Source organism: Silurus meridionalis, chromosome 11 (assembly GCF_014805685.1).
Source record: "Silurus meridionalis isolate SWU-2019-XX chromosome 11, ASM1480568v1, whole genome shotgun sequence".
Lineage (NCBI taxonomy): Eukaryota > Metazoa > Chordata > Actinopteri > Siluriformes > Siluridae > Silurus > Silurus meridionalis.
In genome coordinates this window covers 9,146,472-9,170,610 of record NC_060894.1, presented here as the reverse complement: position 1 = coordinate 9,170,610, position 24,139 = coordinate 9,146,472, and the positions used below count along the sequence as shown (strand labels likewise).

At 41.7% G+C, this 24,139-nt stretch overlaps 1 protein-coding gene across 2 annotated transcripts; it reads right to left on the bottom strand.

Annotated features, from left to right (window-relative positions):
* Positions 1-801: 801 nt before the first annotated feature.
* Positions 802-22,637, bottom strand: LOC124393903 (protein FAM222A). Of its 2 annotated transcripts, none has more exons than XM_046861954.1 (3): positions 21,926-22,637; positions 14,687-14,821; positions 802-3,320 (listed from the first exon to the last, which is right to left on the bottom strand). In XM_046861954.1, exons 2-3 carry the CDS (start codon positions 14,775-14,777, stop codon positions 2,071-2,073), a joined length of 1,341 nt encoding a protein of 446 aa, XP_046717910.1. In that variant the 5' UTR covers positions 14,778-14,821; positions 21,926-22,637; the 3' UTR covers positions 802-2,070. The 2 variants fall into 2 exon arrangements, with proteins under 2 accessions (XP_046717910.1, XP_046717912.1); XM_046861956.1 differs by lacking the exon at positions 21,926-22,637 and adding an exon at positions 21,302-21,671.
* Between the last annotated feature and the right edge of the window lie 1,502 nt (positions 22,638-24,139).

The window sequence follows — 24,139 nt, the reverse complement described above, 5'->3', positions numbered from 1 at the left end:
AGTCTTTAATATGGTAAATAGTTGTAATCCCTCAAAGGAAGAGCGCTTATTTTTTTTTTTTTTACAAAAAGATTTCGAAAAGCCAGACACATAATAGATAACCCAAGGTTTGGGTCCAGTTTCCGAATACATTCATATCAGACTCCTGCAGAAAAGTCGCTCTAAGGGATAAGCACTGAAAGTTCAGGACAGTGCCAGTAATTATACCTGGTAATAAGATCTGCATGGTGTGCATGCAACTCGAATGCCATGCAGCCCTGCCATTGTTCAGTCTACCACTCTGTTTCTGGAACTAATGGCAGCCTCCTGGCCTGGTTTCCATCAGCACCTCTCTCTCTCTCTCTCTCTGTTTGTTCCCGATGCCCTTGAAGAGCTGATAAAAGAGGCGGAGGAGATGTGTGTGAGCTCAGGTCACACTGAAAGCTGATTAGCCCCTGTCCCCGGGGTGGATAAAGCCAGAGCAACGTCAATGCCCTGCCCTCAGAGGGTATCGCTGCTCTGCTGCTCCTCTGCCAAAAGGCCCCAACTGCCACTCGAATGACAGACCTGGAGGCCAAACTGCACCACCACAACCCCCTTTTTCCATCACCCAGTTTATAACAAATATTTGGACGCAACGTGGTAATTTTGTTTACACATTATAAATGACTCGTCTCATGTACTCATTATGCTTCATTTATGCTGAGTTAAGCGTTACGCCGGCCTTGACTTTATAGCTATTTCAGAATTTATGATTAATGTCTCCCGAGGGAGTGACATTAATGCCATCACTCATTAAAAAAAAATAAACACAAGCAGCAGTTTTAAAAAACATCCCTAAATTAGATTTTATTTGACAATCTTAATTGTGGAAGGGGTTCCAGACAGTCATACATACAGTAGTAAATAGTCAGTGAAGCATAACGTAGGGAAAGGGCTAATCTGCCAACATTATAATTGCACTTTTTAAAACATCTAGCCCATTGTGTGCCATTTTACCCCAATGCTGCTTCAAGCTATTTCATTCAAATGGATGAAAGAAAACAAAAATCTAAATGTCTCTCCTTCTCCCCTCCCCACACTTCTTTTTATCCAAAATTCAGATACCCTTGTAGTGTCTTCTAACATGGTACAGAAAATCAAATATCAATAAATAATGAATAAAATATGTAGAACACTGACAATGAAATGCAGTCGAAACTCTTAAGACTTAGTCACAGTTAAATGTGTGGCTTCACATCTGGTCGCTGATGGAGCCAGCTCAGTAGTGTATGCTTCCAGTCTGTTTCTTAGATTCATAAATGCCATAAAAAAAGAAAGAGAAAAAGAAAAAAGAAACAATGGACTGGCTACAGTAGACAACGATCAACCAGATCAGCTCGCCAGAAACAGAGAAAAATTATAAACAATGTTGTTATAAACAAAACAATTCAAACAAAAAAATTATAATCAGCATTGGTCACAAACAAAGATGAAAAGACTAGAATAAAGAATCTTATAAATATGCCTGTCTACTGATAGACACAAACATAATACAGAAAGAAAAAAAAATATTCAAGTTTTGTTTTAAAATGAAATGTTCTCAGAACCAACCCATGCCAGAGTCATTTTAATAGGTTTTTATAACAGTGCAATTAGAAAAATCATAACTATTATGATTTAGTACTAGCAGGGCTATACAAATTTCTGCCAACCAGAGTACACTAAACATATATCATCAGTTTAGTTATAGATTTTGGAGTAAACAGACCTGCAGTTTCAATGTCCTGCAATAGTGGGCAGTTTGCTTCCTGTTGTGAATTTGGCAGCTAATCTGAAACAATTCCATTCAGATCATTTGGATGAGACGTAATGGCACGGTGCCACAAAATCCCTGTTGCTGCAAAGTTGTGGAATATGAGTACTTATTGAAGTACGTGAAGTCAGTCCAGCTACTCCGAGAATCAGTGGTACCTTTCTAAACTTTGCAAAAACCCACTGAGCCCTATACCAAAGACACATCCACAATAGGCATGCCAAATAGCCAATCTATGGCTCATCACCAAATCCTCAGTCCACCTTGGATTTTCTTGAAGTTGAACTTGATGCCCCCTATCTGAACACAGGCAGTTGGATGTGTGCAGGCTGAGCGGCCTCGTACCCTCGGCCCAGCATGCGCTCTTTGATGCAGGGTGGGTGGATCTCGCTGATCAGGCACTCCAGAGACTGTAGGCTGCTGCTGAGAAGGGAGGCATGACACAGCCCGCAGCACATGCCGAGACCTGGGTACTGCTGTGGCACACAGTGGGCTTGGCGCTGAGGCCGGCAATGGCTGTGGCCGAGCCCCACCGAACCTTGGGGTAACTCCTGTGGATTATAACAGTCAGGTGTAGCAAGCGTGCTGTTCCAATGAGGTGCGAAGAACTGACCAGTAGAGAAATCACCATGTGTGGCAGTGCAGTTCAAAGGTGACGAGCCCACTCGGTCCAGTGCCACACCCGTTACGCAGCTGCTTGTGCTGAGTGCATGAGCCCTGTATGGGATCTGAGTGGTACCTGCGGGCAGGCATACTTCCGGAGACCTGCTAATAGTAGCTCTGCTGCTGTTGTTGGCACTGTACCTGTGTAATGGACCCTGCTGATAGTGTTGCTTCTGCTGTTGATGTCTCTGCTGCTTGGACTGCCATATCGCATATTCCATAGTGTCCATGTAGCTTGTAGTCTTGGCCATGTCCATGCTGAAACTGGAATCCAAGCAGGCTGTGGCTGCTTGATGAGATGGGCTGGAATGATCTTCAACAGATGCCTGAATCCCTTGGGCATGGGATGTCCTAGCCATTTGTCTCACCATGCCAAGGGATGCATGGTCTGAGTGAGAAACAAGAGCCAAGCTTTGCCCACTAGAGAGGGATGTAGCAGAAACGGGTACCACAACATTGGGTGGCACTGCCACATTGTGCACCTCAGGAGGTTTGCAAATCTCCAAGCTGTATGGCCTCTGCCTGTGCCTGTGGGCCAAGTTGTTGTTGCTAGGTGGTGCATAAGGTGCCACAGCCATCTGAATTGGTGACAATTTAGTCCGCTTGCCATCAGAGCTCTTTACTATGCCTTTGTTCACAGTGGGGACTTTGACAATGGCCAGCAAGCCCTGGTAGCCAGTAGAGTAGGGCTGAGAGTAAGGGCTGAAGCGTTGGCCTGTCGTGTCCAAGCCATTCACAGTCCGGCTAATTTGTTTGTGTTGTGGAACCCTGATATTGGACGGGAAGATCTTGATAGACAGCGGACTATCTGCCGTCTTCTGTGCGTAGGCGTCCAGCTCAGCAGTGGAGGGGTACCGTGGAGACTGCATTGAGCTCAGATCACCTGCAAGCAGACACCACATCAGTTACATAACTGGAAAGATTATGCAAAATACAAATACGAAACCACACTAAGTTACATCAAAGCACAATCTTCACAACTTGGTACAAGTATGCGCTAGAGGTCATGTGATAAACATACAGTGGAAATTAGGTTAAATATAAGCTCCTCATACAGCCTAGTTGATTATACTCAAATTTGCACAAGCAATTCGAACAAAGACGAATATCCCCAATTGAGGGTTTCGCTGTCTGACAAAGCAGATTGTTTTGCTCTCTTCAGCATAAACACAAGAAAGTGATAAATACTGGATGAGTAAAAATGATCATGGAGCACACACGAGACATGAAAAATTGTCCAATAAAAATGGAGATACTGGAGTGTCTGCTCTATCCCATTTTTAACCCCCCCAACATTTACTTCCTCTGCCTCATTTCCTCTTGTGGATGTTCATCCTTAGACATCTGCATCTTTCTAAAAACTCATTTTGTGGAGGGAGACACCCCGGGCAATGTTTGATCAGTGCATTATGAAATTAATTTGGTCTTTCTTCAGGACAAAATTGGATTACCCTGGGAAATCAAGAAAGAGATGATGAGAAGGAGGGGGGAGCTAATTTTGTTTCAGTGGCTTGAGTGGAATTCATTTCATGGCATTTGGCTATGCAACCCACTTAAATGTAAGCACAAGTCAGCGCTGGTGATCAGAAGGAGAAAGATAGTGCTAGAGTCAATCATCTCTGGATGAAATGAAGCCTGACAATTTCCCAAAACAACAATGATTTGTTTGATACCTTCGGAATGAAAGGAGCAGCAGACAGCAGATGATTATGGTCAGTCAAGAAAAAGAGGCAAGTTCTTTTGTTATGTGCATTGGCGATTGCTGTAAATAACCAAAAGGCCCTCAATATAGATTACATTTGGTAATGATGCTCAGATGATCAAACATATATTACATGGTTACAGGGCCATTTTTACAGCAATGAGCCTAACCTGAAGTCTAATAATGGAAACTCTCCAGGGGGGACATACGTTCAATGGTGTACGGGAAAGCTGAAGGGACAAACCGAGATTGGATTTAGAGGCCATTATTCAGGCAATTTCATGGCTGTTTAAACTGCTGCAACTAAGGGGAAGAAAAAGTGCTCCATCCAAACTATGGATCTGCTGGCAAAAATTATGGCCCCTCGTAAGAATGACAGTTTTATGGAATTTCTGACATGAAAAGAAAAGTGCTAAAATGAAACTAAATTACGCAATAGTCAGCAAATGCCACTGCAGTCCCCTTTAGAGAAGACGGGTAAAAAAAAAAAGGGGGAGCGGGGCAAAACCCTCCTAAATAAGACAATTCAGCTCTGATTTTGATAAGAGAAGCCATTACAAGTGATTGCTCGAGAATGTAAATGTGACGCTTGTTGTTCTTGTTCAGGATTGATTTGGGACCTCATTTCATTTTCAAGCCCACAAAGAGCCTCTGACTGTGAAAATGATTCAATCTACAAGATCCATCTCATAAAGGAAATAAATTGGGTGTTTAAAATGGAGAAAAGAGCCATCAATGCATCTTGCTGCAAAACACACTGCCTGCAGTAACACAGTGCTCACAGGGGGTCATTCATCACGATGAAGCCCCAGAAATAGACATACAGGTGGGCAGGAATTTGTGTCATTGTTAAGAATCTATGAAAGACCACAGATCATGAACAGTGTCGCTTTGATCTGGCTTGGCTTTAGGGCCTGTTTAAGGGAAAACACCTGATAAGTAAATGCTGTTGGACCACCTCATAAATTAAAGGATCAGATATTTCTCAAAACTCAAATAAGAGTTTGCATATGCAGCAACACTCCCTTCATAAAAGGATCATTTTTCATACCCCAGCAGCCTGGCAACAAAATTTAATGGAAATGTTGGTGGATTCGGTATGCATAATGAATTGCGGTGCAGTTTGGGAAGTGGCTAAATTGTTGCCAAAGCTGTGGGTTGTTAGCCACAGAGCGTGACAGAGGGAAGCGATTAGCATTCTGACCCTAAGCACTTAATCACATAGAGCAGACCAACTGCTAACCTCTTTGACTGCAACGCTGTCAAGGTCCACTCCAAGACTATGGACGAATTTAGTAGCCCATCTGCTCGAAACCACTCAAGCAGACACACTGCTAAATCCAAACTGTTATTTGCCGAGTCTGCCTTACCCAGGGGCTTCTCAGAGTGCTTACCAATTTACACTCTGTAAGTCTTTTAAGTGGCTTTCCTCCCTCTCTAGCGTCAGGATTGCCTGAGGTGGGACACATGGGATTCAAACGCGAGTGCTCTTACGCATGCAAGGCCATTACCTGGAGCTCCCAGCGCTACAGCTAAAAGAACGGGAATCAAACACATGCTGCTTCACTGCGCAGCTCAAAGAGGCAAGGTCAACCCTTCGATCAAACAAAGCTCTCAAAAGTGACTTCTATTACATTAGGTCGGCCCTGAAGGGAAGAGGGGAGGAGAGAGCGACTCTGAAATCTCAATTAACACTCAGCTAATTAACTTCACACGCCATTTGATACAGAGCAAACTGTTTAAAGTAGGACAATGACAAGACCAGTACCCAGGAATGAAAATGTGGTATAAAGGAAGGCTTTAGAATGGAAACGAAATGTACGGAGGCAGGGTACATAACATGCATCGGCTCCAAAACTGCAAAAGACAAAAAGGCACAAGCGCAAATGCTGACGTACATGCTGGAAAAAATGTTAAGCACACTAACGTACGCAAAGCTTTCAGCCCCAATAAGCTGCGCAATCCTTTTTCCCATGGTTTGCTTAATGCAATACCCTCAGATCACAGAGGAGACCTCATTGTTTTGTAGTTGTTTGAGTTAATCACTGATTAACTGGGAAAACAGCTGAGGCTAAAAAAAGAGCAAGACTCTGCCCCAGCATTTCTACTAAGCTCTGTTACTAAAACACAAGCCTAATGATCAAAAGACAGCACCACAACTGGAAGCTTTTTGCTTTAGGATAAGACTGATGCTATAAAGGTTTCGTTATCAGCGTGTGGTACTCAGAAAATAAATAAATAAATACAAAGATTAGGAGAATGTGGTTATTAAGTTCACTGTGTGCTTCTGATGATCTCAAATCTTCACCTTGGCCATCCATCTATAACACCAAAATACCAGAAACTAAATTGTTGACCATGTAATTCGTCTGCATGAGTACCACCTTTGCTATTCTGAAGATTTCACACGGGTGCTTGTTTTAGAATACATTTACTTTAGTGGAAAAAATTTTTCCTAGTCCGTATTCAGAACTCTAAAATTCTGATCCTTTGGGGAAGGAACCACAGTCCCCATGTGGTAAACATTTTCAGTGAAGGAGGAACAACAGACTGAAGAGTTGATGACTGGTATGGAGAAGTTTTAAAAGTTCACTGTGGCTGTACATGCACGACAGAATCATACTGTACAGATGAAGATTGGGAAAAGGAAAAAAGGATTTGGAAATTTAGCTGAAACCTGGCAACCCTGGTTAATGTAATTACCTTTTATGGGCAAGCCTGTTGTTTATTCTCAACTACTTATTTTGAATTCACTACGCACTAGTCTAATGCGATGGATTCTCGAACTTCTCAAGTTTGCGTTCGTTTGTGTTTTGTATGTCCTGGCCCTCCAAAATCTGTAGTCAAAAGACATTTAAACTAATGTTGAAGCAGTCCCTTTATTCCCAAATCAGAGTTATTCCAGTCTTCTATAAAGCTTTATGGTTTTGTACTTTACATAAAAGCAGGGTAAACGGCAGTAAAATGCAGGAAGTCAAAGCCAGAAAAAAAAGGTTTCTGCTACATTTCGCTACTCTCTCAGTGCATTTGTTGAGAGATTGATTCGGCAGCACTCCATTAGTACCATAAAGGCTCGGCTGAGTGGTTAAAACGCTCCAGTTAAATCAGGTGAGTAGGAGGTAATCATCCTCTTTAACAGAATTACAACAGTTAAAACATGGCAGCCTAAAACGCACAATGTCAATTTCAAGTATGCGCCAGATCGAATGGTATGTTTTAACAGGAATACCTTAACGCCTCTACGCTTCCACTGACGCCAAGCACAGTTATGGAGCCCTGGTGAGTTCGCAAGTCCGTGAACCGACTCCCTCGGGAGAGTCACGCCCTCGTGAAATGTTCCCAAGCTTGAATAGAATAAAAGCTCCTATTATTAATATTAAGAGACATTAATACTAACTGACATGAATCCAAAAGCAGGCATCCATGTGTGGAGGTGTTACATTATAATAGCAGGGTGCTGGGAATGTGAACGTACATTGTTCTCTGCTAATACCCGGCATAAATCTGATGAAACCGATCCTGAAGTTCTGCAACGCCAATGAAGTTCATTTGATTGGACGTGTCCATGTCAGAAAAATGCCCCCCTTTCACCTAGTCAGTGTCTCTCTCACAGGAGGGTCTGCACAAACAGAATAACCGCAGGGGCCAGCGCTTATTTATCTAGTGCTTGAAAAGTCAGGCACGGACGAGCCAGGCACTTTACACAAGTGTTGCTTTCCATTTGGCTCAGCACTGTGGGAAAAAAAATTGCAGCCATGCCTAAACAGCCTACCCGGAGGCACAGCTCTTCCCACAGCGTTGCTCCCATTACTACTCATCCGCATGATAAAAAAAGCCACATAGCACCTCTGTAGTCACTCGACTGAAATGTTTCGTTTAGCGCGTGCACACATACGCACGAAACCAAATTTCGAACATACACTGGAAGAAAAAACTGTATTACATGAAACAAATTGAAAGCTAAATAATAGAAATCTGGATCTGCATTTTTGACATCATTTTATGAACAGTTATACATTAGTGCAGGCAAAAAATAAATCACCTCATTAGCTGCAATCTTTTTTTTTTTTTACACTATTCATCCTTGTCTGGTCAGCACTATGTGTGTGTGTGCATCTGTGTGTTTGTCTCCACACAGCTTTCTGCTGTGTTTACAATCTGTACACAACAACTGACCATCTGATTCATCATTGTTGAGCTTCCAGTCTGCTCAGTGCTGAACTTGGCTTATACCGATCAGTGTGGTGCTTTTTTTTCTCTTTTTATATTGTACTTTCTGTCAGATTTTTCTATATATGGCAGATTTTTTATCAAACCATGCTACCAAAGCTACTTTAGTCCAAATACGTTTCTCTTTGGAAAATTATTCTGATGTTGTGTTACCCGTGTGCTTGGGATTAGCAGTATGATGACAACTGGCTTCCTAAAAGAAATCTAAACTCATGGCGTATTGCGGGTGAAAGCTAATGAGTAGCTTAAACCTGAAATATTTCACGATTTTCATGCGACTTCAGTACTGCGTTCGGATTCGATATTTGACGGACGGAATTGCAAATCGGTCGCATTTCCATTAACTTGCTTGAGGCAAATAAAACTTCAACCTGTGCACAATTTATGAGAAGGAAACCTATAAGACAAAGAAAGATGACTGCCGTAAGCTTCCAACAAACCTTAAAAAAAAAAAAATCTTGATTCTATTCTAAGCTTTTTCTTATGAGTTTTATACAAGCGAATTGTACCACACATTTGGGATAAATATTTATTCTGTTGTGTAATACCTGCTACAACAACTAACCATTTCATGTTTTTTTATTGCCTACTTATCACAAACTGCTGAAAAAACACCTCGAGCGAATAGAAAACCTTTTTAGCAAATATTACACTTTTTTTTTGTTTGTTTTGTTTTAAATATTGTTCTTACCAGCTTTCTGAGCTTTCTCTAATTAGATCATATGCATACAAATGCTCGAACAGGAAACACGACCATGTTTCTTTTTAACATTAACTCTAATAAATTAAATCTCGATATTAATTTGCTGCTTCGAATCATGTTTTAGTTACATTACCCAATCCAGCAGTTTGCTGACAAGAAAGGGAGGGGGTGAAAGGCAAATTTTTTGCTCCATTCTATGAATCTTTATGAGAATTAAGCATAAACAGTAGCAGTAGCAAAAAAAAAAAAAAAAAAGAAAACAAAAAAAAAGCCATTGTGATAGATCTAAAGGCAAAACCCCGAGTTCTGCCTGGCAGATGTGGTGCTAACAGTCACAACATGTTGCCAGGAATGTGGCTGACTGATAAATCCTCAGGGCTGAACACGGTCCACGAGTTGCTGAGGCAGACATATGCACGGTATATTCCCTACAGCCCCACTATGGGCTCCTTTCCAGAATAACAGATATGACACATGCCTCCAGGCAATTGCAACTCCAACGATTCATCAGCTGCATTTCACTTCAACCATTAAACCTCCAGAGATCCGATGAGGGGAAGAGAATGATAGCACAATAAGGAAGAACCTAAAATCAGCGTTGGGTGGAAGAACATTTAATACGCTCAGCTGTCGATGTATTAAGCGTGTTGGATTCGGGGTGTGTGTTGAGTGGCATGGGCTGGGACTGTCGAACCACATCAGGCTCTGGACACAGAGCAGAATGTGTGTGCGTGTTAGAGAGATATGCCTGAGGCTCTGCCTGTGGCAAACCAGGGCCCTTCTGTTCCAGCGTTTAGCAGACAAGCGCTCCACTGATTCCAAATTAATATTTAATAACATGGCAGACAATGAGGTTTTTACCCCAGCTGGATGGGGAAGTGGGTGGGTAGGCGGGGGCATGGAGATTTGCTCCAGTTGTTAAAAAAAAAAATTCCAGAAAGGCTTTAGCACAGTGTGGTGTGGAAAAGACAATACAGATAAGCTTATTGATAAAAGGCTCATTGTCAGCCGACAGGCTCAATTATCTTTACGACTTATAATCTCTCTATCTGGCGATCTCGAAATTGTTTCTCTCAAACCTTTGATTAAGGTATATTCGGGACTCAAGTTAGTTTAAATGACTTGGTTTATCTGTTCCCTGATCAGATTGAATAAAATTCTATCCTAATGGGAGACGACGCATACCGCGCACATGGACGAATTAGGCGAATGCTGGGGAAGCTCAAATAATCAGTGAATAATAATCAATGTCCTTCAGTCCCGATGGCCCGGGACTTAAGCAGACGACAAAAATGCACTCTCGTTAATTGTGAGCGTAATGAATGCTGACAGTAATGATAATTAACCGACTCTGAAAGCCATGTTTATGAAGATCACTTTGAAGCGCTTTTATAAACCGAGACAGTACGGATTTCATATCATGGTCGAGTCTATAGGGGTTGCTCGGGTGGTGTAGAGTTACTTTGCCTCTGCGTAGCGGAGAAATTAGATCGATAGCGCATGATTTGTGGACTTGTGGAAGTCTGAGTTGCCCTTAGCGACCGTGTGAAACTCTCAATTAGAGAAAGGTCAGCGGATTCTATAACATTTCGAAACGTGAATGCTCCAGCACTCCTTTTCTTTTAGAAGCAACCACCTCTTTGTAGAAATCGCACTATACCGAGTGGTATAGAAGTGTCTTAATAGGATTTTCTTTCAAAATGACAAATAGGACAACTTTTAGATTGTACCAATAACAACAACAAACAGAAGCCTAAATATTATCAAGCTACATAAAGAGCTAGCTTTCTACTATTTAAGATAAACACTGTTTTTTTCATAAAACATCTATTCAGGTCATGTTTGTAAGTTCTGCAGTGCTTACTGATCATCTTTAAGCAGCTAAGCAACTGTTTAATCGCATCGGTTTAGGTGAATTTCTGGTTTATATTTTAACGTCTTGACTAATCAACTCCGCTTCATGACAACTGTGACTGGCTGAATGAGTTTGGTGACCCTCAAAGTGTATACTTTTCTCAAAAAATCTTAAATGCTTCATCTTTGTTTCCAATTTACATGCAATACATATTTCTCGGCCGTGTAATTCGGGTTTTTACAATGTATTTAACGTGCCGTGTATAAAATGAAAATCTCGTTCGCGTTCCAAGGCTTTACAAGCTTTTTCTTTTTGCCATTTGACCAGAGTAATGCATACTGATCTGCAATGCAGACGTGGCAGACCCAATCAGCCTTCAGTCCTCAGCCACAGTTTTAGACTTTGTGTCACTTCAAAGTGACCGGAGCTGTATTTCCGACATCATCTCCTCTGGGGAACAAAACCACCGTCTGTGATGACAGCCGCCCTTGCAGAGGGAAAGCGCGTCAGCCTGCTCGGCATTCGTCAATGCCCTCATGAATTAAATTAAAGACGGTGCGATTGCTGTCAGTGATAAGGAGTGCGGACTGATCTGCACCGCCGATAAACCTGGAACTCCGGGTGTTGGTAGAGACCAAGGTGAACATCCCTCCCCTCCACATCCCCCACCCCTCTCTCTTTTCTTTCTCACTCTCTCTTCTCTTATCTAACCTTCCACTTTAATCTGCTATTCTTCTAGCAGAATTGGAGAGGCCTAATTAAGGCAAATTAATTCCAGCAAATAGCCTAATTCATTAAGTCACGTTTTGCATCAGAGAGGCCTGGATTTTTTTCCCTTTTTTAAAAACCTTGTATTAATGTAACCCCATATGTGTGGGAGGCACTGCTCAGCAAGCCAGAACATGGATTATGTATTATTTTTTGGCGCTTTTTTTTTTTTTAAATATATATAAAGGTTGGTCCAAGTTTAGATTTTTTTTCGACAGAGGCCTAGAATGAAAACGTATCCTCCTCTCTCCTTCTTAAATGGATAAAATTCGACTGTCTGGACAGTGGATCCATCATTCACTCAATATGGTTAAACCATGAAAATCAAAGGTTACGTTACCTAAGAAAATCGAATTTACCGTGGAATTTTTTTTCAGCCCTTTACTCCAATGGGTCCCCTTTTTCCTTTTTTTTTTTTTTTGACTCCATCTCTCTGCACCTAGTTCATAAAAGATTCCCTAACGGCAGAGGATTTCTCAACGTGGCCGGATCTGGTAAAAGGTTTCCAACGCCTCTGGTTAAACAGCTAAACTCTACTTCAAATTAGGGCTACAGCTATTGATTTTTTTAGTAGTAGAGTAGTAATCGGATAATAAGTACTTTTTCTTTATTAAAGAGCAATACTAAATGTACGAAATAAAATAAGACCTGTCTCTTAAAACAGTAATTTTTTTTACTTTGAAGAAACATTAACATTTTTATTGCAAAAAAAATTGCATACAAAAATATCTGCAAAATTAAACCCATTAAATTGCCACATTTCATCTAAGTGCATATACAAATATATAAATTTAAAAACATAAGACTAATGAAATTTATTTCAAATGACTTTAAAAAGGGTAAACACATTGTATGGTGTTTTCTTTATGTTTTCATTTGAAATGATCCCAAACTTTGTAAACTTTGTCATGTACTTCGGCCCCGATCTTCTCCACGCCTCTCTCTGTTTTCTTCCCGTTCCTTCATTTTTTATTCTGCAGCATCTTCGGGGTTGTATATATATATATATATATATATAAAAAACAAAGAATTTCTGCCACGTTAAAAAAAAAGTTTGCCTAAAAAACGACATTTTCCCTCGCAATTGCGACTTTACTTCTTGAAAACATCCAACATTTCGGGTGCATCCACCGGTAACCATGTTGTCGGCCTGAAGTTTGAAGCTGTTGGTGTATGAACGAAGCTCCTCCGCTTCATCCGTCTCCTCTAGAGCTGATTGTTAGTCAGAGTTCACTCCAGGGATCGGAGGCTTAGTTTGGTACCATGCGATTCTATTGATTGAAGCCCATTTCATTTTCAATGTGTAAAGCTTCCTGGCACTACAGAGGGGGGTGACGCTGCCTGATTGGCTTGGAAAAAAAGTCGGAATTACGAGAAATAAAGTAGGAATTGCGAGAAAAAAACCTGGAATTAGGCAAAACTTTTTTTTTTATGTGGCAGAAACGGGCTTCCATACTGTGTACCTGTCATTAATAATGTTCCGTGTGGAAACGAAACAATTTTAATAATTTGCCTCGATGCATTTTTGTATTCGAATTACTCGTTTCAGCCCTACTTCAAATCACGTGTTATTGCAGTCAACAGGGCCTTTTGGTCTTCCAGGTGTAGGTTTTAACTTTCCACATCAGACACCTTTAGTGAGTTGCACAACCAAAATCGTAGGGCCCTCGCACTTGGGGTACGACGGGAACGAAACGGACCGATTGTGTGCAGGAAGGCTGAAAATGCTTTCCTGGTAAACTGTGCTGTACAGGTGTGTGTACTGTCATGGTGGAATATGTAACATTTATTTAAAGCAAGTTTGGTGACATTTAAAGAACAAACAATGTGAAGTGAAGATCCTTTATATAATACACAGAGAGTGTGATTTTGCTAAATCTATATTTATTTTACATACAGTATCAAAAAAAAGTAAGTAGACCGTTCACATTTCAGCAACCATTTTAGTATCTTTCTCAAGAGACAATACTATAGAAATGAAACTTGGATATATTTTAGTCAATGTGCAGCTTGTACAGCAGTATAGATTTACTGTTCTTCGAAAATTACTCAACCTACAGCCATTATTGTCAAAATAGCTGGCAACAAAAGTAAGTACGCCCTAAGTGATAACAGTTGTATGTCGCTTAACCATGAAATGTCCTATTCATCATGTTCATGTTTTTGTCTGCTTGACAGCACCATACAGATTTGTGTATCTTGTATTAGAGTAAATAAAATGTGGTGGCTTTGTGTACAATTCTCTTATACTGACCACTGGATGTTCAACATGGCACCTCATGACAAAAACTCTGAGGATTTGAGAACCAGAATTGTTGCTCTCCACAGTTTCACAACCCCTTTTACTTTTCTCATCCTGAAAAAACACTATTTTTCTGTACATATGATGTGACTGCACAGAAAACCTTAATTAATCGTGCACATACATACATACATATATATATATATATATATATATATATATATATATATATATATATATATATATAAAAGTTACACTGCTTCCTCTCTGGCTAGTCCTAGAAAAGCAGGTATCAAATACACAGAACAACATGGCATTGCTTACCATCATTTAAATAGGATTTATAGGTAAATATAGATACATTGATAAAAATAGATAAATAGCCACACTTTCTTTCAGCTTTCAGAAGGTATGGAAATGTGACTTTAGAAAATGTATGTATATTAAAAAAAAAAAAGAAAAAAAGCCTGACCCACAATTTGGGGATTTGATTAAATTGTTAGTTTCCTATCATCATTACCCACCCAAGCATGTGCAAAGAGACATTCTGTACAGTTGCTTGACTGAATACAGATTTTAACAACAACCTAGCTACTCTTTACAGCAAGAGCAGTAACAGAAATTCTCTTCTCTCTAACTGTACACGCATCAGCACTATATAGCCCTCCTACCGATCTGTTCGTGGCATCCATCTTTGATTGCCTGGCAGTTCCTAATGATCTAATAAAGCTTAATAAAACAGTGCTTACTTTTCAGGCTGACGGGAGCGTCCAGGATCTTGGCAGCACACGCCGGGTGCTGGGCGGGTTGGTTCTGTCTTCTCGGCAGGCACGCCAGCATGATGAAGCTTTTAGGCTCTACGGTAGCGAGAAGCCTCGAGGAATCTGCGGGAAGGCAAAGGAGAGTCACTTTCGAGTTTCTCTTCTGCATCACGTGAAAAGGATCGGATTCTGAGTTGGACCTGACCGATATGGGGCGCTTCCTGTTTACGATGCGCGCCGATTCCATTAACGTACGCAAAAGTACCTGGGAAGACAACATCCTGCAGCGCTCGGTTTTGTACGTGTCAAATGTATTGTACAAAACGTCTACCCTTTAGGTGCACGGAAACAAAGAAGACAGTAATGACTCAGCAAGCGGTTGTCTTTTTTGGTGGGATTTGGTGGGCCTGAGGGGCATGCTGAGTGCTCGACGGCTCTAATCAATCTCCCAGCAGGCCATAAATCTCACCTCCCTCTGTTCTCGGCTGCTAAGCTATATAAAGACGTACATCCACAGGCAACCCTGACAGGGATAACAACACAATGCCACTATAGGATTAACATCCCAGGCAAAGCAGGCCAACCTAGCTTTATCTTTCCAGGGCTCTACAAATGAAAAGCATCTATGTAGATGTCTCTTTTAATCCAATTTTCATCTTTTTTTTTTTGAGGAAGGGTGGTGGTAGTGGTGGGGGTAATCCTTTAATTTAGTCATTTGACAGGTGGTCCTAGAGACTTGAATGTAAATTTTCCAGAGCAAGCCACAGCAAAGGGATTAAAAATGAGCAGGGAGTTATAACCTAAAAGACATGAGTTTTAACTTAGCTTGAGTGAATGCCAGTGTAATTCAGAGCGAAGTTTTGTTTTAAAAGTGATTTGGCACAACAACATAGCTGCATTTAGCAAACAGAAGCGGAAAGTGAATGGATCGATAAGTGTTTTTTTTCCCCCAGAAAGCACACAGATTTTTTTCATTGTACTATTATCAATTATAGAGGGAAAAGAAAAAAAACAAAAAAACGCTGCTTTAGTAGTTTTTACCCTTTGACATTTACCTTTGCCCCAATCATTCTACATTCAATTACTTTTTATATTAACAAATTAATCTGCCGTCCTCAGGAGATCCCATGGCAGTAGCTGGCCTAGTTCTTAGTCTTTAGGCTAATGACTGTTGACTCTTCATATTCTTCATTTTATTTGATTCTCTCTGTGTCTCCCTCACACACACACACTCACTTTCCCCTCCTTTTTTGTCCTCCTGAAATCCCTCTTTGATTTATTTCCCGTCCAACTTATTACTCTCCTTTTTTTCCTGCTGGTTCCACACGATGGCTGCCCGAACAAACTGGAGGGGAGAGCTTGAAAGCCATCTGTATATACTTGATTGCCTACACCTCAGAAGGATAAAAGAAACAGCCTGGCTTTCATTCTTGTCAGGAGCCTGGAGAAATCATACACCCCCCTCAAAACACACACACACACTTTTTTTTTTTTTAACACAGTATGCACAGAGAGCCTCTCTTCAAACCAAACAGCCGGTCTGTGATCACAGACAGCTAAACAGCTAAAAAGCCTTTCTCCCACTATTTCGTGTGAGGGCCAATTTCACAACAAGGCTTCCATTACTGCACATTTGTCAAAGGAAGATACAGGTTTGGATGAGGGGGAGAAGAGGCAGAGTAAGGAGGGGTTTGGGGGTGTCTCCCGGGAAATGCCTGCACAGCTTTATCAACTGAAAATGAAAGACAATTGAGAAACTTCCATCCATTACTATCAGCAAGTGGCTGAGGGATAAAAATGCATAAGGATTATATTTTTTTAAGACAGGACAGGAAAAGCGTTTGGTTTATGAAGAGTGCACAAAACGAAGCATGTGCTGACCCTTTGGCGTGTACCGTAATATTCGTTCAAGCATTCAGACTTTCTGTGGCGTTCGTGTTCCATGTGCTTTTAGCAAAAACTACTTTTTTTTTTTGTTTTGTTTTTTTTTAAGACCGTGCACAAAGGCTTGAGAAATCACAAACAGCCCGGAGGAAAAGTGCTCCCTATCGGCAACCTAATGTCTTTTTGAATGACAGCCGGTCTGTCTCTTTAATTCCATTACGCCAAATGGCCTTGAAAGCTTCTTTCTCCAGAGGATGCCGTTCCGCTCTTTCTGCGCCCACGTCGTGCAAAGGCAACTCAATCCACGGGCCTGACATACTTTGATACCGAGATATGAGGCCTTATCCTACTGCGCATTCTTAGCTCGTTTCCATCCGGGGACAGAGCCTCAGCCATGAGTTCCATGAAAAAAAACCTGCTTATTGGAGTTTTATCTTCTGCATCATTTTCCGTGCTATTTTTTCACCGCGCAGAACCTAAAGAGCCGTGAAAATCCTGGCATCCCTTCACTGAAGAGCTGATGTCGCTTCTCGCAACTTGAGCGACCGAGTAACGCTGACAAAACTTTTGACCAGAAAGGACAGCAAATCCTTTCCACTATTCTGCATCAGCCTGTCCGATAAGGCCGCTTATCATCCTCTGTGCTGCCTAGCGAGGGCCTGCTGGGGAGATAAGTGTCCTGCACGCCACTGCCGATCTTTTGTCTTCTAAGGATTTCTGATAAGATCGCCTCGCAGACAAATTGTCCCCTCCGTTCTGGTATTTTAGCCTTTTCATCTCTCTTTCAAGCCTGGAGGTGAACTAGATGGAAGGTTGTCTATTTGTACGTGCGCCAGTACGTAGCTGGGAAAAGAGGAGTGCATACATAGATAAGGTCACGTTCCAGAGAAGGGGGTGCTTTATTCCCTCATGTGCATGAAGGACAGAATGTCGAGATCCTTTTAAATCAAATCTTATCTGTGTAGAATCCCTTTGAGGGCTAGAGCATAAAACCAATGGATTAGGCATGGAAAGCTAATTGCGTGACTGGCGAAAACAACGCATAATATATTAGTTCAGCAAAGTAGCAGAAGCGAAAGCTTTTTAGGTTTAGGTTTAGATTGAAGCAACTGACAGTGACAGAAAAACCAGGTTTGCATAAAATTAGCAATCCTCGTCTCAAACAAATGGCACGAAGCAAAACCTGGTCTCGTATAGAAACCACTTTAAATCCTGCACTTTGTTTATATCTTTATACAAACTCAAGCACTTAAAGCTTATGGGGTGAATCTAATGAGTAAAGGCTGAATCAAGGAGCCTTAACAACCTTCCACGCTTACTTGCATGCATATGTATGTGCGCACACACACACACACACACACACACACACACACACACACACACACACACACACACACTTGAAATCCTGAGTTAATAATTAGATAATAATGAAAAAAAGGTTTAAGCCTAGCCCTCTTTCACTTGCCGGTTAGATAGGATTAGCATGAGAGTGCTATGGTAATTTCTTCTCCTTCCCCTCGGTGTCATCCTGCCTACACGGCGGGGGAACAAGCTTCGTCGCACCAAAATAACACACTGACTGAGGAAATATAGAGCAGGCTTGACCAATGAATAAAACCTATCGCAGTTATATTATATATATATTACTTTTAGTTTTTTGTCCTACTAAAGTGACATTCTGCCATTAGGTCCACTTTCCAACATCGAATCCTGTCCAGCTAACGTATCCCTCTCGTCATTAATTGAGGGGGAATCAAGTAACCTGAACAAAATTGCCTTTACGAGGAAGAGCGGCTAATATATTTGTAGGCTGATCAAATAATATGGCTGCAGCCATGCAAAATCAGGTTTCCATTGACTTTATGTGCGTCCTGCAGGTTTGATCTATGAGAGCTGGAGTCCAGAAGCAATCCTCCCCCCACTGACGGCCTGGCCTGTGGACTTTTCCAAATCACTAACTCTATTATGAGTGACAGCAGTGGAGGATAGGGGTGGCCGCTCTGCCACTTCCTCCAGCAGGAGCCCTCAGTGTGACGCTGGCAATCCGGCAGGAGCAAAAAGCTGAGCGCCACATCAAAAGGCCACATTTAGCCTCGCTGAACGAGAAGCAGAGAGGCCACGGCTGGCTGGCGACGACGCGCCAATCGGCCTCCCTCTGTGGAAATGGGATCTTCTCTGAGCAGTGAAAAGATAGCAGAGCTGTTTCCCAGAGGATGGAGACCGTTTGACAGACAACGGCGGCGGCTTCATCCGTAAAGCTCCTCATGCATTTTTAATGGAATCTATTACTTCAGGATTAGGAGATAAGAGACCGGGCCCTGGTTAAATTTCTGATAGTTAGCATTATTGGGATCAGAGGCACAGAGGAGACAATGATTTCTTTTTTCCCCCCTACGTCCTTTTGAAAAGGGTAACCTCTTAAGCAGATGCGCAAAGAACATGTAGCCCGAGATAAACAGCAGCTTGCTGACTCACATTAGCATCAGACACTGTAATAAAAAAAAAAAGAAGGGGGAGGAGGTTTCAACAGTACATTTAGAAGCATTTCTTCTCACCTGGCTGCAAGGTGAAAATGTAAATATGCTCTGTCAAATGTAAATTTACCAAGCCAACTGATTTAGCTCCTGCTCCAAAGGACATTGTTCCACTTGCAACTATTTACGACTAGACATTGACATCATAGACTGGGACAGCTTGTTACAAAAGTTTGTTCCTATGAGAGGCATGTGTGTACAGGGGGTATTACAGGGACACAGAGCAGAACCGGCCTGTGTGTTCTGCTCCAAGCACTTCTCCGCCCACCAGGCATGCAGGGCAATTCATTACGCAGTTAAGGGTCACTGCTTCCTTCGAGTCATTAAAAATGGTAATAAAACAAAGAAGTCGGAAACAAAGATTGGCCAAATGTTTCCCGCAGGCTATTCACACGGTAAGAACACCTACCCCCCCTGAGTGCTTAATGAACGACTTGGCATAGAAAGACCAAAGAGTTCCAGGAGAAAAATGGACTTTACTTGGTACACACTAATCTAAAGTGACCTCCACTTGCTGCCCACTCAATGAGAACAGGTTTGAAAGCAGGGCAATCATTTCCAAAGCCTTATATAATGTGAAAGTGTCTTAAAACGGATTGGAATTTTATGTTTAGACGGCAGGAAACACAGAAAGCAGGCCACAATGCTTCTGTAATCTTGAGTAAACGCTTTCAGCTACCTCCCCCACCTGCTCGAGCCACATTACCCCGTAGCTCCCTTTCACCCCGGCTCCTCATCCCATAAAAATAAAGAGACCAATTAGGCAGATTTCAAAGGATGGCAGCCGGCCTATAATTACACACGACGTCCTCAGGAGATAAAAGGTGATTACGGTGGATGCAGAGGGAAAATTGCTTAGCAACCGAGAGATTGACATCATCCCCACAAGTGGATCTTAGCGACCAGGCATCCGCTCTCTGAGGTCACTCAACCTTCCCGGATCACCCTTATCTCCGGGCTCTGTTTAATAAACAGGCTAAATGTATCGACAGAGCAGCTTTGTGCCAGCCTTGTGATGACTGAGGAATGCCTTGTGTAATCCCTTGTGTAATGCAGGAAGTGGACCTTCTACTTCCTGCAATAGTTAAGGGAACGTTAAGTGTCTTCGAAAGACGTTAGGCCAAACCAAACCGCCCGTATACCGCCTGGACAGTATTATTCCATCATTTGATGTTTTGATAAGGGTGGAGTCCTCCTGGAAAAGATCGTTCACAGATAGGATAAATGTACTCCGTATAATCAGAAGAAACCTCAATGTGCCTTTTCCCTTAAATGGAACCAAACCATGCTGGGAACAAATGTGTCACAAGCCTGTACTTGAATGTCAAAAGTGACTAGTGTCTAGAAATAAGATGAATGTCGGTAACCACAACAGGCCACATATGCGCGAATAAAAAGGCGTAAGAAACTGTAGCATGTCCCAAAGGCATCTTGGCTGAGATAATGAGGAAGTGCAGTAGTGTTTTGAGTGCAGGCCCTAAGGCCATTAGCCAGCAAATGCAGACAGAAAAACTGCTGCAGCGAGGAAAGCGAGCAGTCAGGAAAAAGGAGATGACAAATCTCATGTCTTCATGGAGGGAGAGTGAAAATGTTGATGGGACACAACATTATGAGACAGCCCACATCTTCATATCCACCGTACTTTGCTTCCTTGGCATATATGACACAGAAATAATTGGCACTTGGCTGTAATACCGTGCCACTAAAAAAACCCCGGAGCTAACTACCGGATTATGTTGTGAAATATGCAGTCTCGACCTTTGTCTTAAAACAGTGTCTTGGTACCTCGACAACACCGCTCATGTACAATACCTGTGATCGAAAAGTAATTACACCGGCTTTAAAGGTCAGTCCATTCCTTTCTAGTACCCGTCTGAAATTAAGATTTTTCCCTTTTCACCATAGCACTTGTCAAACATGCAAAGCTGATCCCAAAGAACCGCCGTGACATACGAATAATGCCGGTGTCCTCGAGGCTTGGCGTAACGACAGCTCTTTTGGTCTTTCTCTACACTTTAATTATGTCGGCCCGTCTGAAAGGCCACAATGTTTATCCCCAAGCCTGGATGTCCCGAAATGTCAAACGAGCCAGGGCTTTAGGGATGGATTTCTAGGTCTGACGACAATCCACCCTTCTTTTCCCCTTCTCTTTTTAGATCTCAATCGGGCTGGAAATGAATCTTACCATACTAGCTGTTGAGGGATGACTGGCTCATTTGTCAGTGCCACACGTCACCTGGAGCTGAGTGATTTTGGAGCACCTTCCTCTGTACAGGTCAACTTCTTTTTTTTTTCCTCCTCTTTTTTTTTTCCAAGGGTTTATAGGCCTGCTTTTTCTCTCCTCCTCCCTCTCTCCCTCTCTCTCTCCCAGTAGCCTCGCCCGTGTTGGCAAAGGGCTTTGAAAGGGCCAATAATAGTGCACTTCAAAGCCTTTTCCTGTAACCGCGGGGACTCTGGCACACAAGGCCCCCTTTTATTGCAGCCACATCCATCGGGGGCGGTCAGCTGACATGAAAGGCAGAGACGCATTTCCGACAATATGGGCTCAGACAGACAGCATTCAAAGCAATTCACCATAAAACACACACACACACACGGGCTTATTTCCGTGCACTAACAGGGACCTAGACTAATCCGGCTCCTCTAATTAACAAGCTTCCTATAAGGCACATATATAAATACACACACACACACACACACACACACACACACACACACACACACACACACACACACACACAGTGATAAAGACTACCAAGTCACTTCCCTGTTTACACGACAAATAAAAAGATTCCTGGATCATATTTACCATCAATGGAAGCCTTGGTGCGTTTCCTTAGATCCAGGCAAGCCTTATTCCCTGAGATACCATGCCTGTCGCCTCGCTCGGGATCTGGAACACCGCGGGTTGCTGTCCCCCTGTCTCTCTGTCTCTCTCTCTGTCTCTCCGTGCAGTCTCTTTGCTTAAAAAACAAACACGTTATCCAACTGCTTGATTGAATTTGGTCCGAAGCAAAAATGACGCTGGGGTTTAAACCCAGAATCTGCTGTGGTCTCTCCTGAAAGCGGTCGAATCAGTGCTGAGCGATTTCATCTCCAGCTTCGTTGTTCCGGTTGCGGCGAAGCGGCTCCGGTACGTGCCGCATATCGGACTCCGGAATAATAAATAAAAAAAAGCACCTGCTGTAAAATGAATAAATACAAATCTCAAGGTACACGAGAACTCTTTCAAGAACACAAACGACAGAAAAAACTGGATGTCGCTAATCTACCCTAGCTGAGAAGGCTAACAGCAGCAGGGAATCGATCATACATGAGTGTAGAACACGGCTCCTGTTACACCGAGGGAAAAAAACTCAATTATTATTTTTTTATACAAAAAGAGTTGCAAAGTTCAATTCGATCAGTTCCGATGAAATTAAGCGGTGAAGTCGCGGCCCTTTAATTCAGGTCTGTTTGTGTGTCCGAGCTGAGAGCGCACCCGCACCGCACTGCTCCGCTCTGCTCCATGCCTGACAATCAATAGGGTCTGTGTACACACAACAACGGCTCATTCGGACCGTTTCCACGCCCCGGGATGCTCCGCCAATCAATTACGAGAGAATCTTTGAATAAATCATAGTCTCGGCCAATCGAAGTAAACAGTGGGCGGACTCAAGGTGTGACGCTGCTAGCGTCCGGGCGACGGCGTCTCTCCCCTACCCCCCATGAGCGCGCCGCGATCCCGTCATTTAGCGTTTTATTTAAAGTGAAAGCGAGTTTGTTGTCGGGAATCTGCTGATCCCAGTTTATTCAATGGCATTCATGTGGACTATCATTAATCGTGTGACATTTAACGTGAAATGTCATTACGGTGTCATTACAAAATCCTTATGATCTGTTTATAAATTCTACATGTTCTCTTTAGGGTTTACAGAAATAAAGTTAGTTAGGGAGATCCTCCTTTAATACACACAACAGCAGGTGTGTGTGTGAGTGAGTGAGTGAGTGAGAGAGAGAGAGAGAGAGAGAGAGAGAGAGAGAGAGAGAGAGAGAATGGGACATATGGTAGCATTATAATTATGGATAACATTTTTATTCAGGAATAATCATTTCCATATATGTATGAGTTTTAACACTGTAAAAAAGAACTACAATCAAATTTGATCTATTAAGTCACATAAAATAAGTATATATATATATATATATATATATATATATATATATATATATATATATTCTCCTTTACAATATTGTGTACTGTATTTATGTCCTCTATAAGATTTCACTGCAAACTACAAACACTACAAATTTCACCAGTTTTTCACAAAAATGAAGAAAGAATAGATAGATAGATAGATAGATAGATAGATAGATAGATAGATAGATAGATAGATAGATAGATAGATAGATAGATAGATAGATAGATAGTAATTGCATAGCAAAGGTACACAGCAACAAAATGCAGTTTAGCATCTACGAGAAGTGCAAATAATAGCATTGTGCAAGTTGGCAAGTGCAGATGAATGTGTAAATATATATACAGTAAATTCATATAAAGGTTGAGCAAATACAATAAGAATATATATTCTAATCTTCTTTAAATGTAAACTGTACATACATGTATGATCTTTAGGTGAGAAAAGAAAACGCAGAGAATATTTAATTTCAGCAAGAGTGAGGCCCAATATTTGTGGAGAAATACGAGAAAAAGTTTTACAGAGTGTATATACAGTTATGTAAAAGATGATCTAAGATATGCTATAAATTATGTGCAAATATTTGTACAAATAATACAGTTATAATTATACTTTTTGCTACTTTGCTAAGTTGCTAACTGTTAACACTTTAAAATGTATATTTAAAAAATAAAAACAAAAACAATCTCTATGTAATCCTGTCAAGTTAGTTTATGGGGTTGCTCACAGACATGAGCTCTTTTCTCCCTATTTAGGCTAGCTAAACATTATTAGCACACACTGTTTACACTGTATGTAAAGATTTCCCCAATTATTTCAACCCTTATCAAAAAGCTGGACTTATT